Source organism: Triturus cristatus, chromosome 7, assembly GCF_964204655.1.
Source record: "Triturus cristatus chromosome 7, aTriCri1.1, whole genome shotgun sequence".
Lineage (NCBI taxonomy): Eukaryota > Metazoa > Chordata > Amphibia > Caudata > Salamandridae > Triturus > Triturus cristatus.
The window spans coordinates 1,561,452,565-1,561,477,573 of record NC_140590.1 but is presented as its reverse complement, the minus strand read 5'-3'; the positions used below and the strand labels follow the sequence as shown (position 1 = coordinate 1,561,477,573).

Sequence of the window (25,009 nt, the reverse complement as noted above, 5' to 3'; positions counted from 1 at the left end):
TCGTTCCCTGTGTGTCAGTTATTTTCCCTTGGTATGGTGAAGTGAGTAGGGAAGAGAGTAAATGATAAGGGTGCAGGAGCGTGGCTTCGCCTACACAAGGCTGTAGCGGGGATGATATCACCTTCGTTGCAGGGTTTGCACTCGAGTGTGTTGGTCAGTTTTTTAGGATTGTAGGTGGATTCTTTTGCCACGATGCTGATAGGTGGGTTTATGGCTCCGCCTGTCCAGGTGTGTGTACAACGTAGTTGCATGCAGGATGTGGGAAATATCTTGCGGTTCCAGAGGCGGCGAACAGGAGAGAGGTCCCAGCTCGCCTAGTCTTGGTGAGCGCGGCAGTTTGTACGCATGTAGCTGTGGTTGTCTATGCAAGCGCCGTGGGGCGTGTGGCGGCCTCTGGCACAGCGGGCGGCCTCGGACACAGAGGGTCACAAGGGTGATCTCTAAGAGAGTGGTAATGGCGATGCGGCAGTCTCCCCTTGTGATCAGAAGCATTCCAGGCAGTCTTTGAGGTGGGATGAATGTTTGGCACTAGTGACGCTGATTGCCATGTTGACACGCAGGCGCTATTTTTGCCCTCCCTGGTCATGCGGGCGCCATAGGCTCCAGGCACACGCAGAGCAAGTCCAGTGGGTGCAGTGGACGGCAGGGCCCCTCGGGACGTTTTAATTCGGTCTCCACTCAGCCGGGAGACCCTGGGCATGTATAGGAGGTTAAGGCAGGGGGGGCTAAACGGCACTCCTCGCAGTCCGCTGTAGTCCACGTGGGTCCTGACCTCCCAAGTAGCAGCGACAGGCCCAGAGTGGGGTGCCTCCAGCCAAGGTCTGGCGGTTCAGGCTCAGGATATGGAGGCGGAAGGGTGAGGGGGGGCAGGTGAGTGCGGTCGCCCCCACCCACAGCAAACTATTTATGGGCAACTCCCACTTACCGGGTGTGTCCCGTTCTGTCCACAGCGTCCCCAGGGAGGTCATCAGGTGAGGGCGATGGCAGTCCGCGCCAGCAGCAATGGGTGCAGACGCTCTGTCGGGTCGCCGGGGTGGGAGGGTAGCGCCTGTCTGCGCCTGCAGTTGGGTTACGCAGGAGTCGGCAGGCTGCGCCACGTGGCTGGGGCAGGGTGTGTTACTCAGCGCACCAACTCGGATCCTCTGTTTTGCATCAGCGCCATTCCCATCTGCCGGTCACAGAGACCCCGGCTCCCACCGTATCGATGTGGGCAGCTAGATGGCTTGTGTGGCCCCCATCTTGGGGTCATGGCATCGCTGAGTACGGAGGAGTATATCTCGGTGTCTAAGCCGATTTCAGACACACCACCGGCTGCAAGGCAAGACTGCGAGTTTCTGATCCAACTTTCCAGAGCTTTTGTGGGTCGATTACTCGGCTTATGAAGAGGATTATGATGAGATGCGTCCCCAGGCAGCAAGAGCCTCACGTAAGTACGGCCATCTTGCTTGTGCGCTCTTTAGCGCCCCCAACAAATTGCATTACTTACCTTTTATCCAGGAAATGTCCCAATGTGGTGTCTAGGTATACCACACTGAGTAAGAAAAGTAATCTGAAAAGTAACTTAAAAAGTATTTCAATAATAACTGTATAGTAATTTCAATAGTAACTGGAAAGTAATTTCAACTGTTTATGAACAATTGACTTGCCTGTAACTAAACCAATTGTATTCAACTGTATTGAACTGCATTATTCTTGCTAAGTACCATTACACTTACCTGTACCAGGCCTGGCTTGGTTCTAGAAATAAAATACTACTAAAAAATATTTTTATACAAAACAAATTGGTCAGAGTTCAGTCTTTGCGTGTGTGAAATAATTTATTGCCCGAATGTGTACAATAAATGCTTAACACCACCCTCTGATAAAGCCTTACTGCTCACCCACACTACCACAAATAGAGAGTAAGGTATTATCTACTTTTACCTCTGCCTACCTTTGGGGATTCACTGGACTCTGTGCACACTATACCATACCTTGGTATAGTTTATACAGAGCCATCTTCCTACAATATGGGTATGGGCGCATTGTTGCACAGCAGTAAGAACATAACCGGCATGTTTGACCCTTTTTCTTATTCTGCATTCTAACATCATGAATGTGCATTGCCAAAGTGTTGAGCATATGTTTGGGTTTTGTTAATGGAGATCCAACACTTTTCTATGGCATTTAACCAGAAGTATTCACTGTTTAACAAATGCATTAACTAAATTAACTGCACTGACATGAAGTAACAGATGTCAAATATTATTGATGTTCTGACATTTTTTGACATTATGGCTTTTGTAGCAGAGGTCAGCTGCACTGGCAGAGTTCTTTTATGTCTATGCATCATGTGCTCTGTTTAGCTGTATAAATGGTGACTGTAGTATGGCGTCCATCATGTGAGAGAAAGGCTGGTCCTGTGATGAAACATATCTTTTCAGTCAGTCAATCTTGGCCGAAATGCGTAATGACGGATTTGCTGAAATAAAAGCAGAGTCTGTGCCCAGTTCTTTGGAGATTGCAGTGATGGGTTCACTGATATAGATATATAGTAGTATGTTTTGGGGTGATCAGTCAAGGAAGGGTGTCCAAAGAGGTGTGCTTCCCTTGTTAATTACTATAGACTCTTTAGACCCACCTGCAGCCAGAACCGCTAGACTGAATTACACCACATTTGGGAGAAAGCTAGATTTTGGTCATCAGATTGTGCTTTTTGTTATTTGGTGCAAATCCGTTCAGTAGTTTGTGAGATATTAAAGTAAATTCAAATGTGTGTATCTACTATTGCGGAGTCCTCGTGAATAATTTCAAGCTTGTGCGGAGATCTGCAGAGCTATGATTGACTGCCAACACTTCACAGAGGAAGTGTTGGTAGCCATCTTGGGACTTGGCTTGAGCTGAGTCCCCCAAAAAACATGACAAAAACGAAAAGGGGGCAGAGTAGGAATACCCTTACCCCCAAGGCTTGGTCTTGCGGTCCCATAGTTACCACGGTAGAGCAAAAAAGCATTTTCTTTTAAATTTGCCGTGAAATTCATGGATTACCGGCAAAACAAAAAACAAGGATGGGCTCTTGCGCTGTTTTGAAAAGGGCCACTGGATAGGCCGGTCCCAGGGGCATGCGATGATTAAATAAAAATTAGAGGGGCTGCATTGGGGCCCCTCTCCAAGGGCTTCCTTTGCCCCAGAGCACCCTACCTCGCCAGGGCTTATGAACATTATAATGGGGGGAGCCTCGCAGACCCTGCTGGGCCCCGAGGACCACCACTTCCCCAGAGCTATAATAAAATAAACAGATGTGGGCCACGGGGGGCCACACTGACACCACCGGGCCCAGGGGAACATCACCTCCCCAGGGCTAAATTGTAAGTAATGAGTGGGCCTTGCAGACCCTCCCAGGCCCGGGGGACCGCCACCTCCCTGGGGCTACATTGAAAGTAATGGAGGGGCCCCAGGGACCACCACCTCCCCAGGGGGACATAACTTAAAAAATTGAGAGAGACCATACTTGTTTTGAAAAGGGCCCCCGGGGGGGCCAGGTCAAGCAGGGATTTATAATAAAAAAATGGAGAGGGGCACATGGGGCCCCCCTCCAAGGGCTTACTTTACCCCGGGGACCACCACCTCCCTGGGGCTTAACAACATTGTAAAGAGGGGCCCTCACAGACCCTACCGGGCCCCAGGGATCTCCACCCAAAGGCTTACAGTGCCCCAGGGACCACCACCTCCCCAGGGCTTATCAACATTATAAAGGGATGGCCTCGCTGACCGCGCTGGGCCCTAGGGACCACCACCTCCCTGGTGCTATAGTAAAGAAAAATAGACAGGGGGCACGTGGACCCCTCAGCCCTGGGGATCACCACCTTCCTAGGGCTACATTGCAGACCCCCCCAGGACCCACCCCCTCCCGTGGCTAAACTGAAAGTAATGGGGGTGCCTCGTGGACCCCCCCGGACACCGCCACCTCCCCGGGGAACATAACTTTAACAAGCATTGGCATAGCCAGTAGGTCTCGCCTTTGGGGCCTTATAAGTGTTTGACCATGCAACAGTTAATGTTGTTGCACCAAGGTTATTGTGCTGCATAACTAAATACTTATAAGGTCCCAAAAGCGAGACATATTGGCTATGCCAATGCTTGGTTTAATTGGTGTGGGTTTTTTCTCGTGTTGTGGTTTCACTTTATTACTTTTTGTGTGTTGCATAAATACTTTAATACTTTAAACATTGCCTCTAAGTTAAGCCTGACTGCTTCTGTGGCAAGCTACAGAGGGTTCAGCACAGGTTAACTTGGGGATTGCTTGTGTTTTCACTCAGGCAAGAATTGTGGTTGCTTCTTGAGTAGGGTTTCAGCCTCCCCACCCTCCACCCCCCTCAACCAATAACCCAATTTCCTACTAGGAACTATTTCAGATCTAGAAATTACACTGAATCATCATGCAGTTTTGCCACAGCCAATTTTTTGCCGAAAGCAATCCATTTTTGCTACTTGTTATCTCGGTACTGATCAAACCAAAAGGGCAGGCTTTAGTGTGGTAAACAGCATTTATGCATGCAATATACGTTAAACATTATTTGAGAATGTCATGCCTGTGTTTACATGTGTTGCCCTGTTAAAGCCAGATCTATTGGCTTTGTCAATGCTTATTATTACTTGCAAACTACCACATCCAGTAGCCGCACAATTATGAAAGGTGGTTGCCTCATTCCTAAATTAACCCAAAGAAGACTCTCCTACACCCTACCCTACAGGTGTATGTGATGCTTGTTTGTTGAAATAGAAGCAGAATGACTTGAGTTAAGGAGAATAAGCAACAATCACTAGTAGAGAGAGTAGGGCTCACCTTTGGGATCTATTGGCTTTACCATTACATTTCAGTCATGCTGTACAGAATCCCCAGGGCTGTACACCATGGCTCAATAAGAAGAAAAAGACTAGCATGTCATTTGGAAGGTGCATGCATCATGCATGTCCACATCCACAAATTGATACTGGTGCATTTTAATATTTTTATTTGCCGATCTAATTAAAAAATGCACAAAAGCGTTTTAGGGGAGGATGTGGGTGGTACAGAAGAAACACAGCTGTGGGTAAAGTGAGTGGGGGAAGCAACAATTGCAAGGGGGCACAGAAACAACATGGGTGGCAGTGGAAGCTGGGACAACACAGGGTCTCAGTAGCAACAAGGAGGGTATATGGGGAGCAACAGAATGGGTGTGGGAGAGCAACATGATGCTCAATGAGCAGGGGAGAAACGCAAATGGGCGAGAGAGAGAGCAACGTGGAGCTGGGAAGGGGGAGAAGTACATGACTAGGAGAGCACAAGAGGTTGAGCGCATCATGGTGGGGGCGTGAAAAAGCACACATGCGACAGAGGGCAGTCCGAAGAGGGGACACTAGGTAGACAGGTGGAAAGCGCAGCACAAGCACTCATAGAGCGCTTAAACAAAAAGAAAAAAGTAGTACCAGAAAAAACGAGCAGTGTAAGGACACAATAATACATCCGTAGGTGGGCTGGTGGGCAGAACAACCACTAGAAGAGTAAGGAAAGACCACACATGCTAACCAATAACAAGCAAGCAAATGAGAGTGACAAAGAAGCCAACCAGTGGTAAGGGATGAGAGAGTTCTATGCCCACTGTAAGCTAACGGGATGTCTTGCAAAAGACAGGCCATGCGCTGTCCAGTAGGCAAGACTTAAAAGTATCAACGAGGGCATCAAAACCGCAGCCCGTCTCAAGGCATTCCACATGCTGCTCCACTTTAAACAATACATTCCATTCGTGTTTGTGTTTGTGAGAATGGTGGCATACATAACGACGAAAAAGTAATTGCTCACGAAATAAGACACGGGAGACAAATTTCCTAATTTTCTAATACATGCAGACTGCGGAGTAAGATCCTACCAATAAATTGATTGGCTAATCCTGTAGGGTTTGGCGTTTTTGCTGGAGAATTTTCATTATCTTTAAGTGGTAGAAAGGCACCACGCGCTGATAACGTAATTAATTAATAGAAGTGCATTGCTAACATAGGGCCGTTTATCCTGCAGAATTAAGGATAGGTTTAACATTTCGACGGCCTGCTCCAGATCTCCTATCAGAAGCATTTTTGCTGTCGATTTGTCAAACAATTGTGTTCACGGGCCCCCTTCGGATAAGCAGCGCCTGTTGCAGAAATGCTTGAACTCCTTGGAGAATAGGGCTGGCACGGAATGAATGCATGAGAGCAGGGTCTGAAGACAACTCGGCTTTACCTTTCTTGGATGGTAATTGATTTAGCGTGTTGTGGTGTTCAGTACAGGGCTTTGCTCACAGAACTCATAAAGATATCAGCTTTGCTGATCTTTGACTTTAACCCAAGAATCCATCAGGCGGAGTCATTGGCTTTTCCAAGAATACATCTGACAACAAGTGTAATTAGATCTGAGAAAAGTACTGTGGTGCAACTTAAGAAATGCAATCTGTTGCGTATAGTTCAAAATGAACAAGCATTGGCCGCGCGGCCGTGAAAGTGACACGGCCGCGCGGCCCGTGAAAGTGATCACGATCAAAGTCAGATGGGGGCTGCGCGCGTGCACGCTCGCGTAAACGCAAGCGCTAGGCATGATGTCATCTGTGGTGTAATCAATGATGTAATTTAATAGGTCATCAGTGGTGTTATCTATGATGTCATTTAATATGTCATGAGTGATGTAATATGTAAGGTCATAAATAGCGCATGAGGAGGGTGCAAGTTATGGTTAGTTCACTGAACCACAACTGGCGAATTTCAATGTTTTTTAGACTTTGGAGGTTGTTAAAACATACACTATGGTGCTACGAGCAACCCTAACCATAACTTCACTTTGTTTTTTCAGTGAATAAATATATATGTATATTAATTTGCCTAGAATTTCAGTGCCATTTGACAAATCTGCATGAAAATTGTCAGACATTTAGCATATTCAGCTCAATATTAGTTTTTTTCAAATTTGTGCTGGTTATTTAATTGGGGGCACGTTCGCAAGGCTGGGCCCAAAAAGTGTTCATTAACTAACAACTGTGATACGGTTTCACCAAGCCTCATGACATTAGGCAAACCTTTAGAATGTTTATTTTTCTCTGCTATGTCAGGTTTTACAACAATAACGGGGGTAAAAGTGGGATCTCACAATGACGCTCGCCTGGCAGTTAAACACAGTATTTTAAATCGAAAATTCAAAAGTGGTGCATACAAGGGAAGAGTGTTTACCCTACACTCCCAATCAGACACCCTAAAAGGAAAGGGGTCCTGAACAAAGTCAAACGAAACCCTTAGGCACACACTAAGGACAGGTTATATATTTTGAGTTTTTCACCATTTTATGTTCATCAAAAGTGTATTCTTGAGTAATTCCAATTTCCATACGAACGTTATAGTGATCTAAATCTTGGACTCCAGAGATCTTTTATTGTAGATCATTTTTAGTGTTCAAAGCTTCAAATTCTTTCCAGTATGTCAGGTTTTATGTGGAACAATTAAACAAGAACAAAATATTTGATGTTATAATAACTTTTTGCCTTATCCCAGTTCTGCATGAAATGTGGAAGGTTGTTATGTTCAGCTTACTACCAATGTACTGAGTTTCATGCATATCCATCAAAGAGGGGCAGAGGTAAATAGTGGTCGGGTGGTCAAAACAAGTGTTCTTTTACAAATAATGTAGGCACTGCTAAATGAATTGACATGATATTTGATAGGGTTGTTAGCAACATGAGCTAACATAGTTTTATTTTCTATTATCTTTGATGGCATATTATGGACCTGAATCAAATTTGACAGAACTTTAGCATATTTACCTTAACCTTAGAATAAGGAGTTTCATGCAGCTCCATCAACAGAGGTCACAGTTCTAGGGGGAGAGTATAAATGTGTTAATTTGCTAATAATCTGTCAACCTGCTGCAGACTGCCAACGCTAATGAGCACAGCCCTCAAACATGCATAGCATGGGTTGGCCGTGGAGACGTCTTGTGGCCTGGCGGGGTTTTTTTATTCATGGACACTGTTTTAATGGGTTTACAGACCAAACGTTGGTCCTGGGAACTTGAAATGGACAAGGACAGCTAAAGTGTCTTGCCCAATGGGAGCAGTGGCGGCTCCTCGAGGGAGTGCTGCGGGGCGGTGGGCGGGGCAGGGTGGGGGGTAGTAAACTCTGGCATACGGCCGAACGGAGTTAAGTTAAAAAATTTATAAAACGAATTACATTGCGCACGCTGCATTGCATCTTTTGATTTACTTCACCTCGTTCGGCTGTATGCTGGAGTTTATGACCCCCCACCGTGGCCCTCCCCCACCCCGCCCACCGCCCCGCAGCACTCCCTCCAGGAGCCGCCACTGAATGGGAGCTTCTTTTTTTAAATGTAGGTCCATGGAAAGAAAGCAAACCTGTGTTGTAGGATTGTCCACACACTGATAGACTAGCTCTCTATCTTTTAAACCTTTCAAGCCTTTAAATCTGCTGGACAACTTTAATCCACACAAAGCAGCTGCAGTTCTCTGAATGAAGTTTTAATTTCATTCCAGAATTGGTATAATTCCCTTCAGGGTTTCTTTCTGCAGCTGAGAACTAAGATTCCTCTGGGAGTTAAAGTAGGAGCTGCTGCTGTGTTGCCCACCTCTTTAAGTGTACCCCTGATAGGTTAAACATGGTAAGCGTCTGTTAAATGTTATGCAGATTTGAAAAATTGTGCCAAATATTATTTTTAGCCCTCCTTTCCATTATAGGATTTGCATGAAAGCTTAGGTTCCTACATTGGGCTTAACGTGCTAAGAGGCTGTCAAATTGCATGCAGATTTATTACAGAGAAACAAAGGTATTAGCACTTTAAATCGCCCCCCCCCCTTTCAACTTTGCCATTCTCCTTATGGATCTCCATGAAACTCCACACACTCACAGAAGATTAATCTTTCTAAATATCTGACAGATTTCATGTGAATTTGTCAAATGATGCGACAGTTATTAGAAAATGAGCACATTTTGTGCCCTCTTTTAAAAGTGCCACGTTTTAAAGAATCTGCACAGCTTGCAAAACGGAGTAAACTAAGCTTGCTAAGCAACTGCCAAATTTAATGCAAAATCTTCAAACAACGCTAAAGTTAAGGACAAATTAAAAGTACAGCTTTCCAACTGTCACGATTTCTTTAAACTTTAACCTCTTCATGCCCAACCAAAGAACCTATGAACACTAATGTTTTCAAAGCTACTGAGAGGATTTTCAAAAAACCAACAAAAGCACAATCCATTTTTTCTGTATCGAAGAGCAAAAAACCCTCTGCAAATTAAAATGGAAAAATGCACTTTTAGAACTTTCACTTTTTCTTGGTCCCTGCTTGACGCTTCTGCACCAAACATACCACGAAGAACCCAAAGAAGATAAACTTTCATTGTGGAAAGTTTACGAAGATTCTTTGAATGGACAAAAGTTACCTATAGAAACTCTAACTCAATCAAACCTACATTGGTGCTATCGCTGCCCTATGAGTTAAATAGTTGCACCATGAGCACCATAGACCTAATCAGGTAATCAATTTCTTGGAAGAACATTTGGTTAATTGATGGTCATTTTAGGGGAATATTAGATCCCACCTACGGGAGCTAGTGAGGTTTATATTCATGCTCAGCATCTTTTCAGTAGTATTTTGCACTAAGCAATGTCACAGGCTGTGGCCACAGCAAAGAGTATCAGTGCTTGCCCCGACGAACCCACATCACATCACACCACACCTCCAGAACCTCCACTGGCTCCCCGTACAGAAGAGTTGCCAATTCAAGCTGCTGACCCACCACACAAGGCTCTACACAACCAAGGATGCCCCTACATTAACCACAGCCTGAACTTCCACCAACCATCGAGAAGACTACGCTCCGCCTCCCTTTCACTTGCCCATAATCCCTGCATCTACAGAAGCAGAAGTGGAGAACTCTCCTTCTCTTCTCCCACATCGCAGCAAAGACCTAGAGCACCATCACCTCACTTCCAGAATTCCGAATGTCACTAAAGACCTGGCTGTTCGAATAAGCTTCTGGGACCTGCAGCGCCTGGATACCCTATTGGGTGATTAGATGCGCTTTATAAATCTTGATTGATTGGATGATCCTCCTCATCCAAAGAGGTGGGAAAACTCTTTCCGATATCAGCCCGCATTATTGAGAGCTTTCACGGGTCTGTACCATGTCAAGAGCTTGTGGAGCAGAGAATGAAGTTATTCTTGAAGTAGACCAATTGACTTGATTTCCAGGGTTCTTATAATGTACAAAAAAACCTAGATAAGTCTATAATTCCAAATATTTGGTAGAAGCATTACTAATGCTAAGACACCAACCAGAAATAACCAGTGGGCTTGAGGCTTACACTTATTTCAACTTTCAGTACTTTGTTTAAGCCGAACGTATTAAAAAGCAGGTGGAAAGTATGTTGTACCTTTATAGAAGGAGGCACTTCCAGTTTTGTTTGCTATGAACAGGGGCATAGCTACCACTAGTGCAGCAGGTGCAGTGCACTGGGGCTCAGAGCCCTGAAGGGTCCATTCAGCCCTGATAATTGCTCTATATTACTAGCCCAACAGCAGTCTAAGGGGCCATTTTCCTTTTTTGCACCACGCCCCTTGCATCCACGCTACGTTATTGGCTTATGAACTCTCTGTTTGCTAGTCTTTTTGACTTGAAAAATGTTACCAGATATTTTTGTTGCGGGTTTTAGTCATTAGTTATAACACCAAAGCTACAAATTAATTTACAATGTGTTGTTTTTACAACACAGATGGGTTCAACGCATTTTAATAGTATCCAATTAAAATACAAATACAATGCATATGGTTACAACGCGTATGAAATGTAAATATACTTTAAATTACATAACATTACAATGAGTTGTACTTCTCTATTTATCTAATCAATTTTAAAGTTCAGAAATCTGAACCCTGTGAGCTCAGTACTCGATTATTTTTTATTTTAATTGTGGAATTGTGTTGGTTATCCTTATTGTGTATTTTCAGCTGATTGTTATGAGTTCTGTTATTGCATCGAAGCCGCAGGCTGAAGCACGTGTGGCTGACCTAGTTAATTTTCAAACAATGTTTGATAAACAACAAATAATCCGGGAATGTCAGAGAAGGTTAAAGCCCCGGTTACCTACCGGTAATCTTCAAAGCCATGTTGTCCTTGATGTGCTGAAGGACCTCCCTCAATTCTTGGCCCTGCACATATCTTCCCCTGAGATCCTCCTCCTCACCCTCAACGCAGGAGGGAGGATCTAGGCGCTGTCGTTTTGGGGAAGAGGGGTCATCGCGCTCCTTAAATACTGCAGCCTGAATCATGGACTGTATAGTCTGAAAAGACAGGGAATCAGCTGTAGGCTGAGAGCTGGGCCCTGCCACCAGCGGAGGATCCTCGCCAGGCTCCATTGCCAGGACACACGACAGGAAAAAAACAACAGGGAAACAGACACGCAAGAGCTACCAGGAAGCCTGCAGAGGACCACACCATCCACTAATATAGGGTGACCAGACGTCCCCGTTTTCCCAGGACGGTCCCCGTTTTTGGGGAAATGTCCCCGTGTCCCGACACTTTTCTCCAAGTGACTCAAATGTCCCTGTTTTCAAACAGTGTCCCCGTTAAACACAGAAATGTCCCTCTTTTTCAGTGTTCCGGTTATGCATGCGCGCGCATGCTCTCTTTGCACTGTTTACGGCATGTGTAGTCACTGAGGTGAGCGCTGTAGCAAGAAGGGAAATCCTTTGAAGAGAGACATTTTACACGCAGCGCCACCTATGTCATCGTGCCAACCAAAGTTTCTTCTTTGGATAAAACAATATTTCTTCATCCTGTAGCTTGTATTCATAGTCATACAAACTTTTCAGTAGCCCTTATGCATACCGTGCAAGGATTAATGCATTGCTCATTGCATGTTTTATTCATAACCAATTGATGCATGCTTTGTGTTCTCCATATCAAAGCCATGACTTGACCTTTTGACTGACCTTTCAGATCACGGCAAACTGTTTAGCTGGAAAGGACTTAAAGGAGCAGGGTTAACGCCTGTGGGAGAGGCGAGCAGCGCTGCTCGAGCTTTTTGCTCAGGTCTTCACACTATTGCACTATGAGATGATACCAATGGCTAGAGTGCACTATACATACCCCAGTAAGGTAACATGACATCTCAGCAGTAACTACGCAAATGTGGGAGGACAGTGTGGTCGGCCAACCTTTGCCACCCTTAAGACCCTAAGGCAGTAATACCTGGAGAGAAGTTTTTTTTTTTGTACATTGGTCCATGGCTGCCCTTTGGCAATTTAGCATTCCGCAGTTTACCTCCTATGCTTTTCTGTCATGAGCAACAAAGTAACATTGGTGAGTTGTACTTTACGTGGTGCTGACGCGCAGCTATAGAAACGAGCATTTATAAAGCTATTAAATCTGGCGTTTGCTAGCCTGTGATGTTTTATTGATTTTTGGCAAATATATGCTATGGTCCTTAAAAGTGTAAATGTAATAAAAAGTACTAATGCTGCTGTGTGAAGGAGAGGGTTGCCAATAAAAGACCGCGGATTTGTTGTCTGTAATGCTTCATCTCGGTCTGTGGAGGGAGCTGTAATTGTAGTCCTTTTTCTAGGTCTATGACAGCTGTCAAATAGTCCTACTTTTATGTCGATGGTTAGTGCAAACCATAGTCCTACTTCTATGTCTATGACCTGTCCCCGTTTTTTGTTTTGAGAATCTTGTCACCCTACACTAATATATACCCCACTATGTCGTGAAGAAGAGTGGAGCAGCGAAATCCAACCGGCAGCACACATTCTCAGACAACCCTAACACACGGAAAGCCAGCTGTGTGAGGCATCGCCCCCTGGAGACGGGATAGGCAGGACACCCAACCGCAGAGTTAGTGTACGAGACGTGAGATTGAGCGTCTCACACCCCAAGCAAGAAGAACAGCAGCCGGCTGCCGGTCTGTGAGGAGGCATGAGCAGTGCCTTCCTGTTACGTGGCTCACAGAGAATGTTGCCAGCTTTCGTCTCAGCAGGAGCTGAGACGCGAGCACAACAAGGTAAGCCTGCTGTTCAGGGGCTGCCACTGGTAGAACCAGCCGCCACACGCCCGCGTTCCAGTATGAGCTGAGACGCGAGCACCACAAGGCCAGGCCGCTGTGCAGGGGCCGCCGAGGGCAGATAGGGAGCCCAAGTTGTTCTATCCCCTGCCACAGAAATCACCCAATGGTGAAGCAGAGACTCAAACCTGAGAAGCATGCTCGTGTCCCACTATGAGCGAAGACGTGAGTATAACAAAGAGAAGCCCGTCCGAGCTGACCGTTGAGCCTGCCAGTCGCCAGAGCCCGCTCGTGCAGGGCTGCTACAGCTGCAGAGCCCCCACTCCCCCAAGGTTCGCTAGAGGAGAGCCTAAACCACAAGGTTAGGGGGGAAAACCTCAGGAGATGAGCCTGCTCGGGTAGGGCCTCCACCCCAGGGTCGTGGGCCCTGTTAGAGCAGGACCTCTACTTACCTGACACGCGCACTTGGAGAGTCCAGCACAGAACAAAAAAAAACAGGGTTTTGGGGTGGGCCGACCCTCCCTGGGTCAAGGGTAACGTTGGTCGGAAATGTTGGGGAGGGATGGGAGGCATGGGATGCTGACTGCTTTTGAGGGTTCTGGTGTGGAGCTGAAGCTCACTCTGTAACTCTGGTGACGAGGAAGGCTTACGAGGAGGTAATGCTTGTAACTTAGTCCAGACAAAGGCAGCCTTGTTTACTCTTGGCAGTTTTTAATTTTCGGCATAGCTGGTTGCAGCTGCCACCTTGTGGGCAATGAGAGATGACATTCCGCAGAGCTTCCCTTACGCACAACTAGTTCATTTTCACTGACTTGCACAACCCTCCTCAACATCGTATAATTCATTTACAACACATGTGAAGTAAGTGCAGGCGTTGTAAATGACTATGTAATGTAAAATGCGTTGTGTAAGCAAGACATTGAAAATGATCCATAGTGAACCTAACATAGAGAATGTGGTCTAACGGCCAGAGCTGCTGACTTTGGAGGTGGGCAATCAAGTTCGAACCTCTGCTTCGGCTCAACATCCTGTGATTCTGGGCAAATAACTCCGGCCTACCAAAGATGAATGTGTCCTTGTGTAACGTAACTGTTGCTAGGGTAAAGCGCTCTTATTCCTTCGGGTCGAGTTTGCGCGATATAAAACTGCAAAAAAAAAAACAAGGCTGCAAGGGAGTTTTGTAGAAATTCTGAGCTTGGCAGTATTACGAAGATCTTAGAAACAGAACAGGATTTTTAAGTGATTTGTTAAATTGAAAACTCTTTTTAGCAACTCTTGGTCTTCTAATGTAGCCCCCCTTGTGTTGACATGCAATATATCCTATCCACCCCACAGTTAGATCTGCACTACTTGCTTTCTGAGTTCTAATTTTGCTTTGTTACTTAATTCAAAATGGTGCCATTGTTTTTCTCTTTAGTTTCCATTTTTTAAATAGTACTACACGGTCAACTGTGCTGATGGTCCTGATTGAGGACCATCAACAGGTCCTCAGGTCCTCAAGGTTTAGGGTTCTGTGGCTCTGGGCAGACCATGCAGTACATTAAGTACATCTTTCTTGTCTGATCACTGGGGACTCAAAGAAGGTCTAGACAGAAATGCATCACTTAGTCGCCCAATACATCTATTAGGTCGCCCAATGACTGATTTGCTCATGGCTGCAGTTGTCCTTCTTGGGTGACTCTAGCATCCATACAGAAGAGGCCAGACACAAATATACATTAAAACTGTGGGTCACATAAAAATGGAGCAGTGTAAGGACATCCTTTGTCACGACTTTCATGAAGGAATGAAGGCAGCCGGTGGTGAGTGAAAGAGAGGTTGCAAACGTCATTGGTGGCTGGTATGAAGTTAGAAAAGTAGGACTGAGGCATGCAACTTTTAGAATGTGTGAGAAGCAAGCAAGAGTGTTATGCAGGAGGCAGAAATAGTAATGGGCAGAAATGACATTTTTAAGAGTGCAGGGAAAAGAAGGGCCTCATTTATGAGAGGTGACGCATCGCTGTGTGAAAGCATTAATGCGTCACTTCTCAGTGCACCCTCCTTGCGACATGATGGATGCGTCATATTTACTGTATGAAGCATCATGTCGCAAGGAGTTACAGATACGTCAGTATTTCTGACGCATCTGTAAGCGCAAAAGTGACGCATTGCTGGAGTGTGCCATAAAAGTGATGCAACTCCAGCAATGTGTCCTTTCACATGGGGCAAGCCCAATGTGAAAGGGCCTGCGTCAGTCTTACGCCTGCTGTGAGGCAGGCGTAAGATACTGACGCAATGGCATCCTAGAAGTGGCGCACTGAAATCTCATAGATTTATATGCGCCACTTCTACGAGGCTTTTTACGGGGGAACGCCCATGCTGCATACATTATACCTGGTGCAGGTATAATGAAGTACAGGAGTTTAGAAAGTGACGCATCTGCCTAGATGCGTCACTTTGTATATAAGGTGCAACATGGCGCATTTTTTATGCCGCAGTGCATCACAAAAAGTGGCGCACCGGCGGCATAAAAGTGACATACGGCCTCATAAAAAAGGCCTGGAATGTTTAGATATACTAGTCTTTTGAAGGGTACAGATTTTAGGAGAAAGAAGTTAAAATATGTGGAATCTATTTGGGTAGTGTGGGGGCGCTGATGGGGTAGTCATACAGCAGGAAACGTTTCATAGGGGACTCAAAGGGAGTGGCACGACTGGAGAGTTCCAAGAAAAATAAATAACTGGAAAAGTATGGAGGGATCATATACAAGGAAGTAAAAGTAATGAAGAAGGGTTTGCAGGGATGGAGTATAGAAGAGGCCAGGGAAGGAGAACGTGGTGGGGAAAGTATGGAGCAACACTTTCATTAAAATTTTATTGAGAGGATGAAGAAATGAATCCTAGAGGGGAGAACGGGCTGAGGTCGTTTAGCATTATGGAAGATGGCTGAGAACCCAGGGAAACATGCACTGTGGTGAAAGGATCTATAATACACATTGACAGTGCTCAGATTAAGAAGAGGAACAGACAAACAGGAAATGACGTAAAGGTAGGCTAAGGAGATCACTTAAAGTGAAAGACACTGGGGTATGTTCAGGTTATGGCAGATAGGAAATATCTTACAAGAACCAGTAGAGCAGCTTGCGCTGGAAGGTGAGACTGATGGAGGCGTTGTTGATGCCAAACACAAGGTCTTGACTGGGCTGGAAGTGCAGATCAGAGTTTGAGAGCTCGAGCTCGGTCACCTTCACACTGTAAGGAGAGGAAGAGAGAGAGATGAGTTTTCTGGCCCACATCCACCACCCTGCCCACATCCGGGCCCATCCTGCCTCCCTTCCCAATCTCTGTGCATGCACCCCGATTCCACAATAAATTTCAGTCTATTCCTGCAGTTTCGCAATTTTCTGCTCTTCGCACATCTTCCCTTGTCAACACATGGCTTTGCATGACAATTCTAGTCCCATCCTACCACTGTCAACATCTACTCTAAATATCACCTGCTAATGTAGTGAATTTACCTTCCTACAACTGTAGATTTGCATATTACATAATTTTTAGGTCAATGGGGCACTTCATAAACAACTATTGATAAAGCTAATAGGTCTGGCCTTGGTAAGCTATGTTGTTTGAAACACATTGTATTTCTTTATATTTTCGAGCATTTGCAATATTATTTAAAAGAATAAAAGGAAAGAAATACTACAGGCTACATGTCCAGGTATATACTTGCAATTAAAAATCATTTAATGAAAAATGAAGGGTGTGGATATCTTTGAATGATATTGTCCATACTTCATCATTGTGTTACTGTTGCAAGATGGCCGCCAGGTGTCCAAGAGGCGTGTCAACCATATTGGAATGGTGTAACAATGCACACATGTAAAGAGGAATTAGCTTCAAATGATAGTTTTTGTGCAGGAAAGTACCCCTTCTTGTAAATAAAACTATCCTGACCACAACGCAGGCACCCTTGAGCCAAGACTCAAGGGTGCCTGCATTGAGGCTAGACAGCCACAAGTGCCCCAGAGTTAGAGATGAGCAGAACTCTATCTCTCTCTCTCTAGCTCTCTCTCTCTCGCTCTCTCTCTCAATGCAGGGCAACTAGACTTGCTGCACTGTGTTGTGTGAAATGTTAGTAAATATTCCCCTGGGCCTTAATTTGGGATAGAAACTGATAAGAGTTTTTATTAGGACCACAACACCGATGATGCCGAATTCCGTGTTTGCTGAACACCAAGGCTGCCTAGGCCTAATTTAACAGCTTGCTTCTTCTTTCTGCCATCTTTCACTTCTTGTCTTTATCTCTCTCTTGCAGGTTTTTTTTTTACGTCTGGCTTAATCGTGCAGCTGTCTGCAAGACCTACTGCTTCCAAATCTTTGTCCAAATCCACCTAGAGGAGTGCCATACTTTGTTGTATTATTCTGCTTTCTATGGAGAGCTTACATTACAATGCAAGATTGACTGTTTTACATCTAAAAAGTAGTGTGAATCATCACAAACTAAACTCTTTCTATCAAAGGTGCATTGTATACAAAAAGCAATCATTTCTCATTGTATTTCTTTCCAATGAAGCAGGCTATTTTTGATGGCTTAGTCTGGACTCAAATGCAAGCCAGACTTACTGGCTTTGCCAATGGTTGTTAATCCCTGTTTTCTCCCTTGGCCTCTGTTTTGCGTCTTTCTCTTCCTCATCGTTTCTCCCTGTTTTACCTCTCTCCTAATCTGGGTCAATATCTGATTATTAAATATAAGCCTCAGTCCCAATAAATGAATGCCATGGCCTTTCACAAGCTAACACTGGAATAAATTAAGCACTTCATAAACCTAAAGAAGTATGGAGGTACTGCTTCCCCATTCCAAGCCCTGGAATTCTTATTTATCCCTGATTTTTACTCTGGTGATTCTGCATGTTTTCAAAAGGTTGAGAAAACCAAAATATTTGAAAATAACCACAGGATTACAAGTTTGCCGGTGTTCCATATATTTTGCGAGCCACTTCTTAGCACGCCCCAAAGCTATTATAGCCGGCAAACCGGATGTTGCATTAATACATTTTTTTTACCATACTTTAATCAGTCCGTAGGCATAAATCTCCCAGATCTTTACTCTGTGAAATTAAATCTTGAGTTGCCTGTACAGATATGTTTTCGCCACTAATCTCAAAAGACGTGCGGTATAAAGTATGTGACTAGAGCCCACAGTGCATGACCGTGGGCTAAAACACAAAACACCAAGAAGTGCTTGACAAATGTAGACATAAGGAAGGGCTGTAAGTTTAAATCAACTCCACACACCAGGAAAATCAGAATCTAAAAGAAGTATGACCTGGGAGCAGGAGAGAGAGGTAGAGACACTTTCTTGAACACTGTCCACCTGCAAAGACACTTAAAACATTTTCTACCCTAATTTTTACTAGGAAAAAGAAGACTTCCTGAAACACTGTGGGTGGTTAATCTAAGCCACCCTTTAGAAAAAACAGCAAATTATGTCTGTATGTGCCACCAGAAAAGATAATTCTTGTAGAATTGGCTTTACGGCCCACGAATCAGACTAAAGCGACAATGAACTCAAATGTGTCCCCCCCCCCCCCCCCGAATTTACTTTGGTGAGATATGCCTGAGGAGCAGATGCTCTTGGACCGTCTCCAAGTCCAGTACAATGGGGGTGGTTTGTCCTTGATCCCGCCCCGCCCCCGCTTGCACCCTCCCGGGGACACGACAGCGGCCGCGGCACGTCCGAGCCCCCGTGACTCACTTGTTGATGGTGTAGTGGAATTTGCCTTCGCTCCCGCTCAGGTCGGGAATGGTGATGTTTTCCAGTTCTTCCGCCACAAACCGCAGGCCTTCCTGTTTAACTGTGAAAACAAGAAGACAAAAAACATCGTTTTCCAAGAAGCTCTCTGTCGGAGGGGAGGTCATTGAGGGTGTCTCCATTGACGCCCTGCCCGGCCTTCGCAACCAGTAAAGCGTCAGAGTGTTGCCCTGACTGTGTCACACCAGTATGGTATCTGATGTGCATGAAATACAACAAGAGGTAGAAGACATGTGCCCCAGATCCCCCCCGCCCCCTCCCCCGTAACCCCCGGCAGCCGACTGGGCACGGGCGCAGCTCAGTCAGTAAGATTTGGGGGAGGTGTGTAAGATTCAGAGGTTTCAACAATTATCCTGGCATATCATGTTAAAATAGACGCATGAGAGGAGCTTAAGGGGCAGAGGAAAGGGGGAGGAATGTGGTTTTTTGGGGGTACTAAGTGAGAGAAAACACAATATTGTGTAAAATAACAAATATTTTTAAGACTTTAAAAGCCGAGAGAGTGAGTGCGTTTTTGTGTGTGTGGATGTACAAATCCGACAGACTTGTCACCATACCCGATTAAAATCACCTGTACACAACTATTTACATTTATTAGGGGGTGTAATACCCCAAACACTCCCCCTGAAACTACGCCCCTGCCACTGGGCACTAGTTCAGTATTTCCTAGCAGCAATGGAATATCTCCTATCGAGCCCCTAGCAGCCCTGCACGTCCGATTATAGACCCTGCATAGAGCTCCTGGCAGTAATATGACCTCACCTGTGGGAGATGCTGACAGCTTTGCACGTCCTTTCAGAGCTCTGGCAGTAATGTTACCTCACCTGTCAGATATGCTGGCAGCCCTGCACATCCTTTCAGAGCTCCTGGCAGTAATGTTACCTCACCTGTGGGAGATGCTGACAGCCTTGCACGTCCTTTCAGAGCTCCTGGCAGTAATGTTACCTCACCTGTGGGAGATGCTGACAACACTTCACATCCTTTCTGAGCCCCTAGCAGTAAGGTTACCTCACCTGCGGGAGATGCTGACAGCCTTGCACGTCCTTTCAGAGCTCCTGGCAGTAATGTTACCTCACCTGTGGGAGATGCTGACAACACTTCACATCCTTTCTGAGCCCCTAGCAGTAAGGTTACCTCACCTGCGGGAGATGCTGACAGCCTTGCACGTCCTTTCAGAGTTCCTGGCAGTAATGTTACCTCACCTGTGGGAGATGCTGACAGCTTTGCACGTCCTTTCAGAGCTCTGGCAGTAATGTTACCTCACCTATCAGATATGCTGGCAGCCCTGCACATCCTTTCAGAGCTCCTGGCAGTAATGTTACCTCACCTGTGGGAGATGCTGACCGCCTTGCACGTCCTTTCAGAGCTCCTGGCAGTAATGTTACCTCACCTGTGGGAGATGCTGACCACACTTCACATCCTTTCTGAGCCCCTAGCAGTAAGGTTACCTCACCTGTGGGAGATGCTGACAGCTTTGCACATCCTTTCAGAGATCCTAGCAGTAAGGTTACCTCACCTGCGGGAGATTCTGACAGCCTTGCACGTCCTTTCAGAGCTCCTGGCAGTAATGTTACCTCACCTGCGGGAGATGCTGACAGCTTTGCACGTCCTTTCAGAGCTCTGGCAGTAATGTTACCTCACCTATCAGATATGCTGGCAGCCCTGCACATCCTTTCAGAGCTCCTGGCAGTAATGTTACCTCACCTGTGGGAGATGCTGACCGCCTTGCACGTCCTTTCAGAGCTCCTGGCAGTAATGTTACCTCACCTGTGGGAGATGCTGACAACACTTCACATCCTTTCTGAGCCCCTAGCAGTAAGGTTACCTCACCTGCGGGAGATGCTGACAGCCTTGCACGTCCTTTCAGAGTTCCTGGCAGTAATGTTACTTCACCTGTCAGATGCTGACAACCCTCCACAACCTTTCAGAGCTCCTGGTAGTAATGTTACCTCACCTATCAGATATGCTGACAGCCCTGCACATCCTTTCAGAGCTCCTGGCAGTAATGTTACCTCACCTGTGGGAGATGCTGACAACACTTCACATTCTTTCAGAGCCCCTAGCAGTAAGATTACCTCACCTGGGGGGATGCTGACAGCCCTGCACGTCCTTTTAGACCTCCTGTCAGTAATGTTACCTCACCTGTCAGAGATGCTGACAGCCTTGCACTTCCTTTAAGACCTTCTGGAAGTAATGTTAACTCACTTATCAGAGATGCTGACAACCCTCCACATCTTTTCAGACCTTCTGGGCATGATATTGGAGTGGGTGGGTCTTGAGATGGTGAAATGGATGCTGTGGTGGTCGGTCCAGGTGAGCTGTGTGGCGTGGTTGTACTTGACTCTGTTGCTGGAGGTGAAGATGGGGTCAAGCGTATGTCCTGCGATGTGGGTAGTGTCGGTGACAAGTTGCTTGAGGTCGATGTTACTTATTCTTTCCAGGAAGTCGTTTGTGTTGGTGTCGCTTGGGTCCTCGAGGTGCAAGTTGAGGTCCCCGAGGAAGATGTAGTGCTCGGAGTCCATGGCGATCGGGCAGTGAGGTCTGGGATGGCGTTGCGGAATCTAGAGTGTGGTCAAGGTGGTATTTAGGCGAGGGTACCTCTTATGGTGCTTTTTCGGTCTGTGTGGAGTTGGAAGTTGAGGTGTTTCATTATCGGGGTCGGTTCACCTGGGGATGTTGTGGAGCGGATGGTGTCCTAGTAGATGATGGCAATTTCACCTGTGGGTTTGTTGGTTCTGTCCCGGTGCGTTGTATTGTAGTATTTGGGGATGGCAATGTCTGGTGCAGAGGGGGGAGGTTCAGCCAGGTCTCCACGAGGCAAATGACATCCAGGGTGAAGGATTAAATAGTGTCCTAAATCTCTGTAGTGTGTTTGCAGAGTGATCATGTGTTGAGTAAAATGCACATGAGGTTGCTTGTGGCGGTCTCGGTCGATGTGGCGGGTGAGTTTGTGTTTGCGGTGTCTTTGGTGTTGTTGGTTCCTTCGGTGCAGCAGGTGAAGTGGCCCTCCGGTGGTGTGTGAGGACATGCAACAGCAGTGGTTGTTGAGGTTCGGGGGATTCAGGGTTCAGAGGTCGACAAAGGTGTATCTGCGCGGGGTAGAAGAGCCAGGATTCGAGGCGAAGGACGCTGTCCAGGGGCAGATGCGCACAGACGGGCTCGCATTTGGCGTGCCTTCAGTGTGCCAGCGGCGGCACAGCAGTCTCCATAAGAAGTCCTGGGACGTGGGAGGGGCTGGTAGGGAGACTTGAGGGCAGGGAGCAGGAAACGGCAGGAAAAACAAAATAACAGCAGAAAACAAAGTGAAGACTGAAAAGAAAACAGACTGCAGGAACAACAGAATTAACAAGTAATGACAATGCAGACACAGTCCACAAATATGGACAATAAATGCAGGCAACTAAACAATCACCCGAACAGTGGATTCAAGGTGGGAGAGCTTGAGGACTGTGTCGGCATCAGTGCCAGCTATCATGAGCAGCAGTGGGGGAGCAACACGCTTGACCCTCGAGGTCGAGGGCTATTCCCTACACATCATTCTAGAGCGGTGCTTAATTTTAGCCGGTGGTTCACGGAGCTCGGCACTGGCACTTTATTGTCAACACCAGCACTTATAAAGGTCTGCCACATGGTGGCGCTGTTTGTATAATTGAGAGATCAGCACAACAACAGTAGTTTATTAATTCAATATTTATTAAAAGTGACTAATACCTGCTACCTAAGCCATTGTTATAGCTTTGGGTGCCTGGAATAGTCTAAAATGTCACACTTGTAGGTGCTTGATGGTTAGTAGTTGTGTTAGTACTGACACTGGCAACGCGGTAGGGTCAACGGGTGGTGCTAGCTGCAGTGGCCTCCTAACGAGGGCCCTGGTATTTATTTATTTACAAATTAAACACTGTTCCACAGCTCCTGGCAGTAATTTTCCCTCTCTTGCCAGAGACACTAGCAGCCCTGTACATCTTTTCAGAGGTCATGGGCTGGCAGTAATATTTCCTCTAATGTCAGAGTCGCTGGTATCCTGGCACATCCTTTCAGTGCTCCTGCCACTAATGCCACCTCTCTCGTCACAACCACTGGCAGCCAGCCGCGGTCCGTGCAGGTAACAGCAGTGGGGCCGCGTAAGGGGGATTTAGAGGGACGATGCATAGGGAAAATTAAATAAATAATTACTTTTCCCTCTGCATCGTCCCTAGAAATCCCCCCCTAACCCGGCCCCACTGCCCTACCACTGTTACCTGCACGGACCGTGGCTGATGGCAGCCCTGCACATATTTTCAGACCTTTTTGTCTTGCAGTACTGTTCCCTTTCCACTCACAACAGCAGTCAGCCCTGCACATCTTTCAGAGCTCCTGGCCACACAGATGCTGAATAAGTTTTGTGATGTAAAAAATCGTGTATTACTAAATTTGGATGTTTTGAAACAGATACCTAAATTCCACGGATTCACCAAAGTGTCAGGCGTAGTGGAACTGACATCATGGGACATTTGACCATTGATATGATAGGAAGCAGCATGCATAGTCTTGTCACTGTGGGCATCACAGGTCACATGACCTTTGAATCTGAGCACATCACACGAAATTAGATCATTGAGGTAAAAGCAAGAAGTGGAATACGCCCGTTGCTAAAACCGGTAGAGGTTTATTTGAGTTATTACTTATATACGCACTAGACTGCTAACATATGATCGGATGCACCTATCAATCAACTAGGGGCAGCCACCATATGCGAGTAAGTCATGATAAGCTGATTACAGCCTCAAAAGTCCAACATGGCTGCGCCAGGGTACCCTCACGGATGATAGTGCACTTTACAAATACACATAACAATAAAGGCCCCCAATGACCAAGTTCAGCAAGGCCAGGCAAAACTACCATGTAATCTTCCCTCAGGCACACATATCAGGTAGAGCACGGGTCATAGCAGTGCCTGCTTCACTCATGCTCACAGAATGGATAGAGTAGAGGTAGTAGGAGTGCAAGACTCCCTCCCATAGTAAGCCAAGGATAGACAGCAGAGTTGCATGTGCACAATCTGCGGCCTATGCTAAGCAAGCATGTTCATGAGGACTATCCTGGGACCCATGCGCAGCACAAAATACTCCAAGCCACGACTTCCAACTGAACACCCCTAAATTTAGGAACAATATGGAAAGTGCCTCAAGCACCTCAAAATAGGAGGGATCTTTTGGAGAAAGCAAGCATGCAGTGAGGTACTGATGCCAAGAAACTAGCAGGGGGAATGGCTTTCAGTACATCTACTAGACACTGTCAGCTCCCAGTTATAGGACATCCCTTGCATCACTAACAAAATCCCCAGAACAAAATCCGACGAGTTTTAGTAAACTCCACATACTGGAACCCTAAAGCACGTCACCTTCGAGCAAGATCTTGGCATCCTCATAGCATCTTGCTTCTAAATGAAAGACCCAGAGCACAGGGGCAAACTTCACCGCCCTCCAAAGATCAGTAAGCCTGTATGTGGGCTCATATTACATAAAGGACGCAGTGCACTGGCTTGTACCATTGTGAAAAATAAATGTAAAATGTAAATCCGTATTTGTAAAGCGTGAACTACTCACCCTTACGGGTCTCAAGGCGGTGGGGGCCGTTGTGGAAATTAAGTGAGCTATTGCCCAGAGTCACATGGTGCTGAGCTGAGCTGCCGCCGGAGCTGGGGATCGAACCGTAAGCCCTGTGCTCCGAAGTCAGCCGCCCTGGCCGCTGCACCACACCTCTCCACCATTGTGCACCTTATACGGGCTGTGCCAGGTGCAGACTAGGTCCTATCAAAATGAATACACTGTACTCAACACAGCCATGGGCTTCTACTTTCCCTGGGATCAGTGGATTAGGGGAAGGCCGACCGATGCTCTGTGTAAGTGCCAATACGGTCTGCATTTGAAAGGGAGACCAAGGTACCTTTGCAGACTCAGTGAGTGACAGCACCGGCCTGTAGGGGGATGTCTGTAGTGGTCCCTGGGAACCACTTTCCTCGCTTTCAAGGGGCACCCTGGAGAGGTGCTCTGACTGTGCACCACCCGTATTCGGCACACAATCAGTGCATCTCCTGGTGGCCTCCTTTCATCTGTACCCCACATCTATATTAGGGTGTGGGCGCAGAGAGAAAGAGTTTCTCTAATTTGCATGGGGTGATGCCCCAAT

The 25,009-nt window shown here is 46.3% G+C and overlaps 1 protein-coding gene across 3 annotated transcripts in view; it reads right to left on the bottom strand.

Moving 5' to 3' along the window:
* Nucleotides 1-25,009, bottom strand: part of PLTP (phospholipid transfer protein) — a 215,076-nt gene that overhangs the window by 88,247 nt on the left and 101,820 nt on the right. For all 3 annotated transcript variants that reach the window (XM_085619372.1, XM_085619374.1, XM_085619373.1), the window contains exons 3-4: nt 18,785-18,884; nt 16,153-16,281 (exon numbers count right to left, since the gene is read on the bottom strand). In XM_085619372.1, the coding sequence (XP_085475498.1) occupies nt 16,153-16,281; nt 18,785-18,884 (229 nt within the window). The remainder of the gene's footprint in view (nt 1-16,152; nt 16,282-18,784; nt 18,885-25,009) is intronic.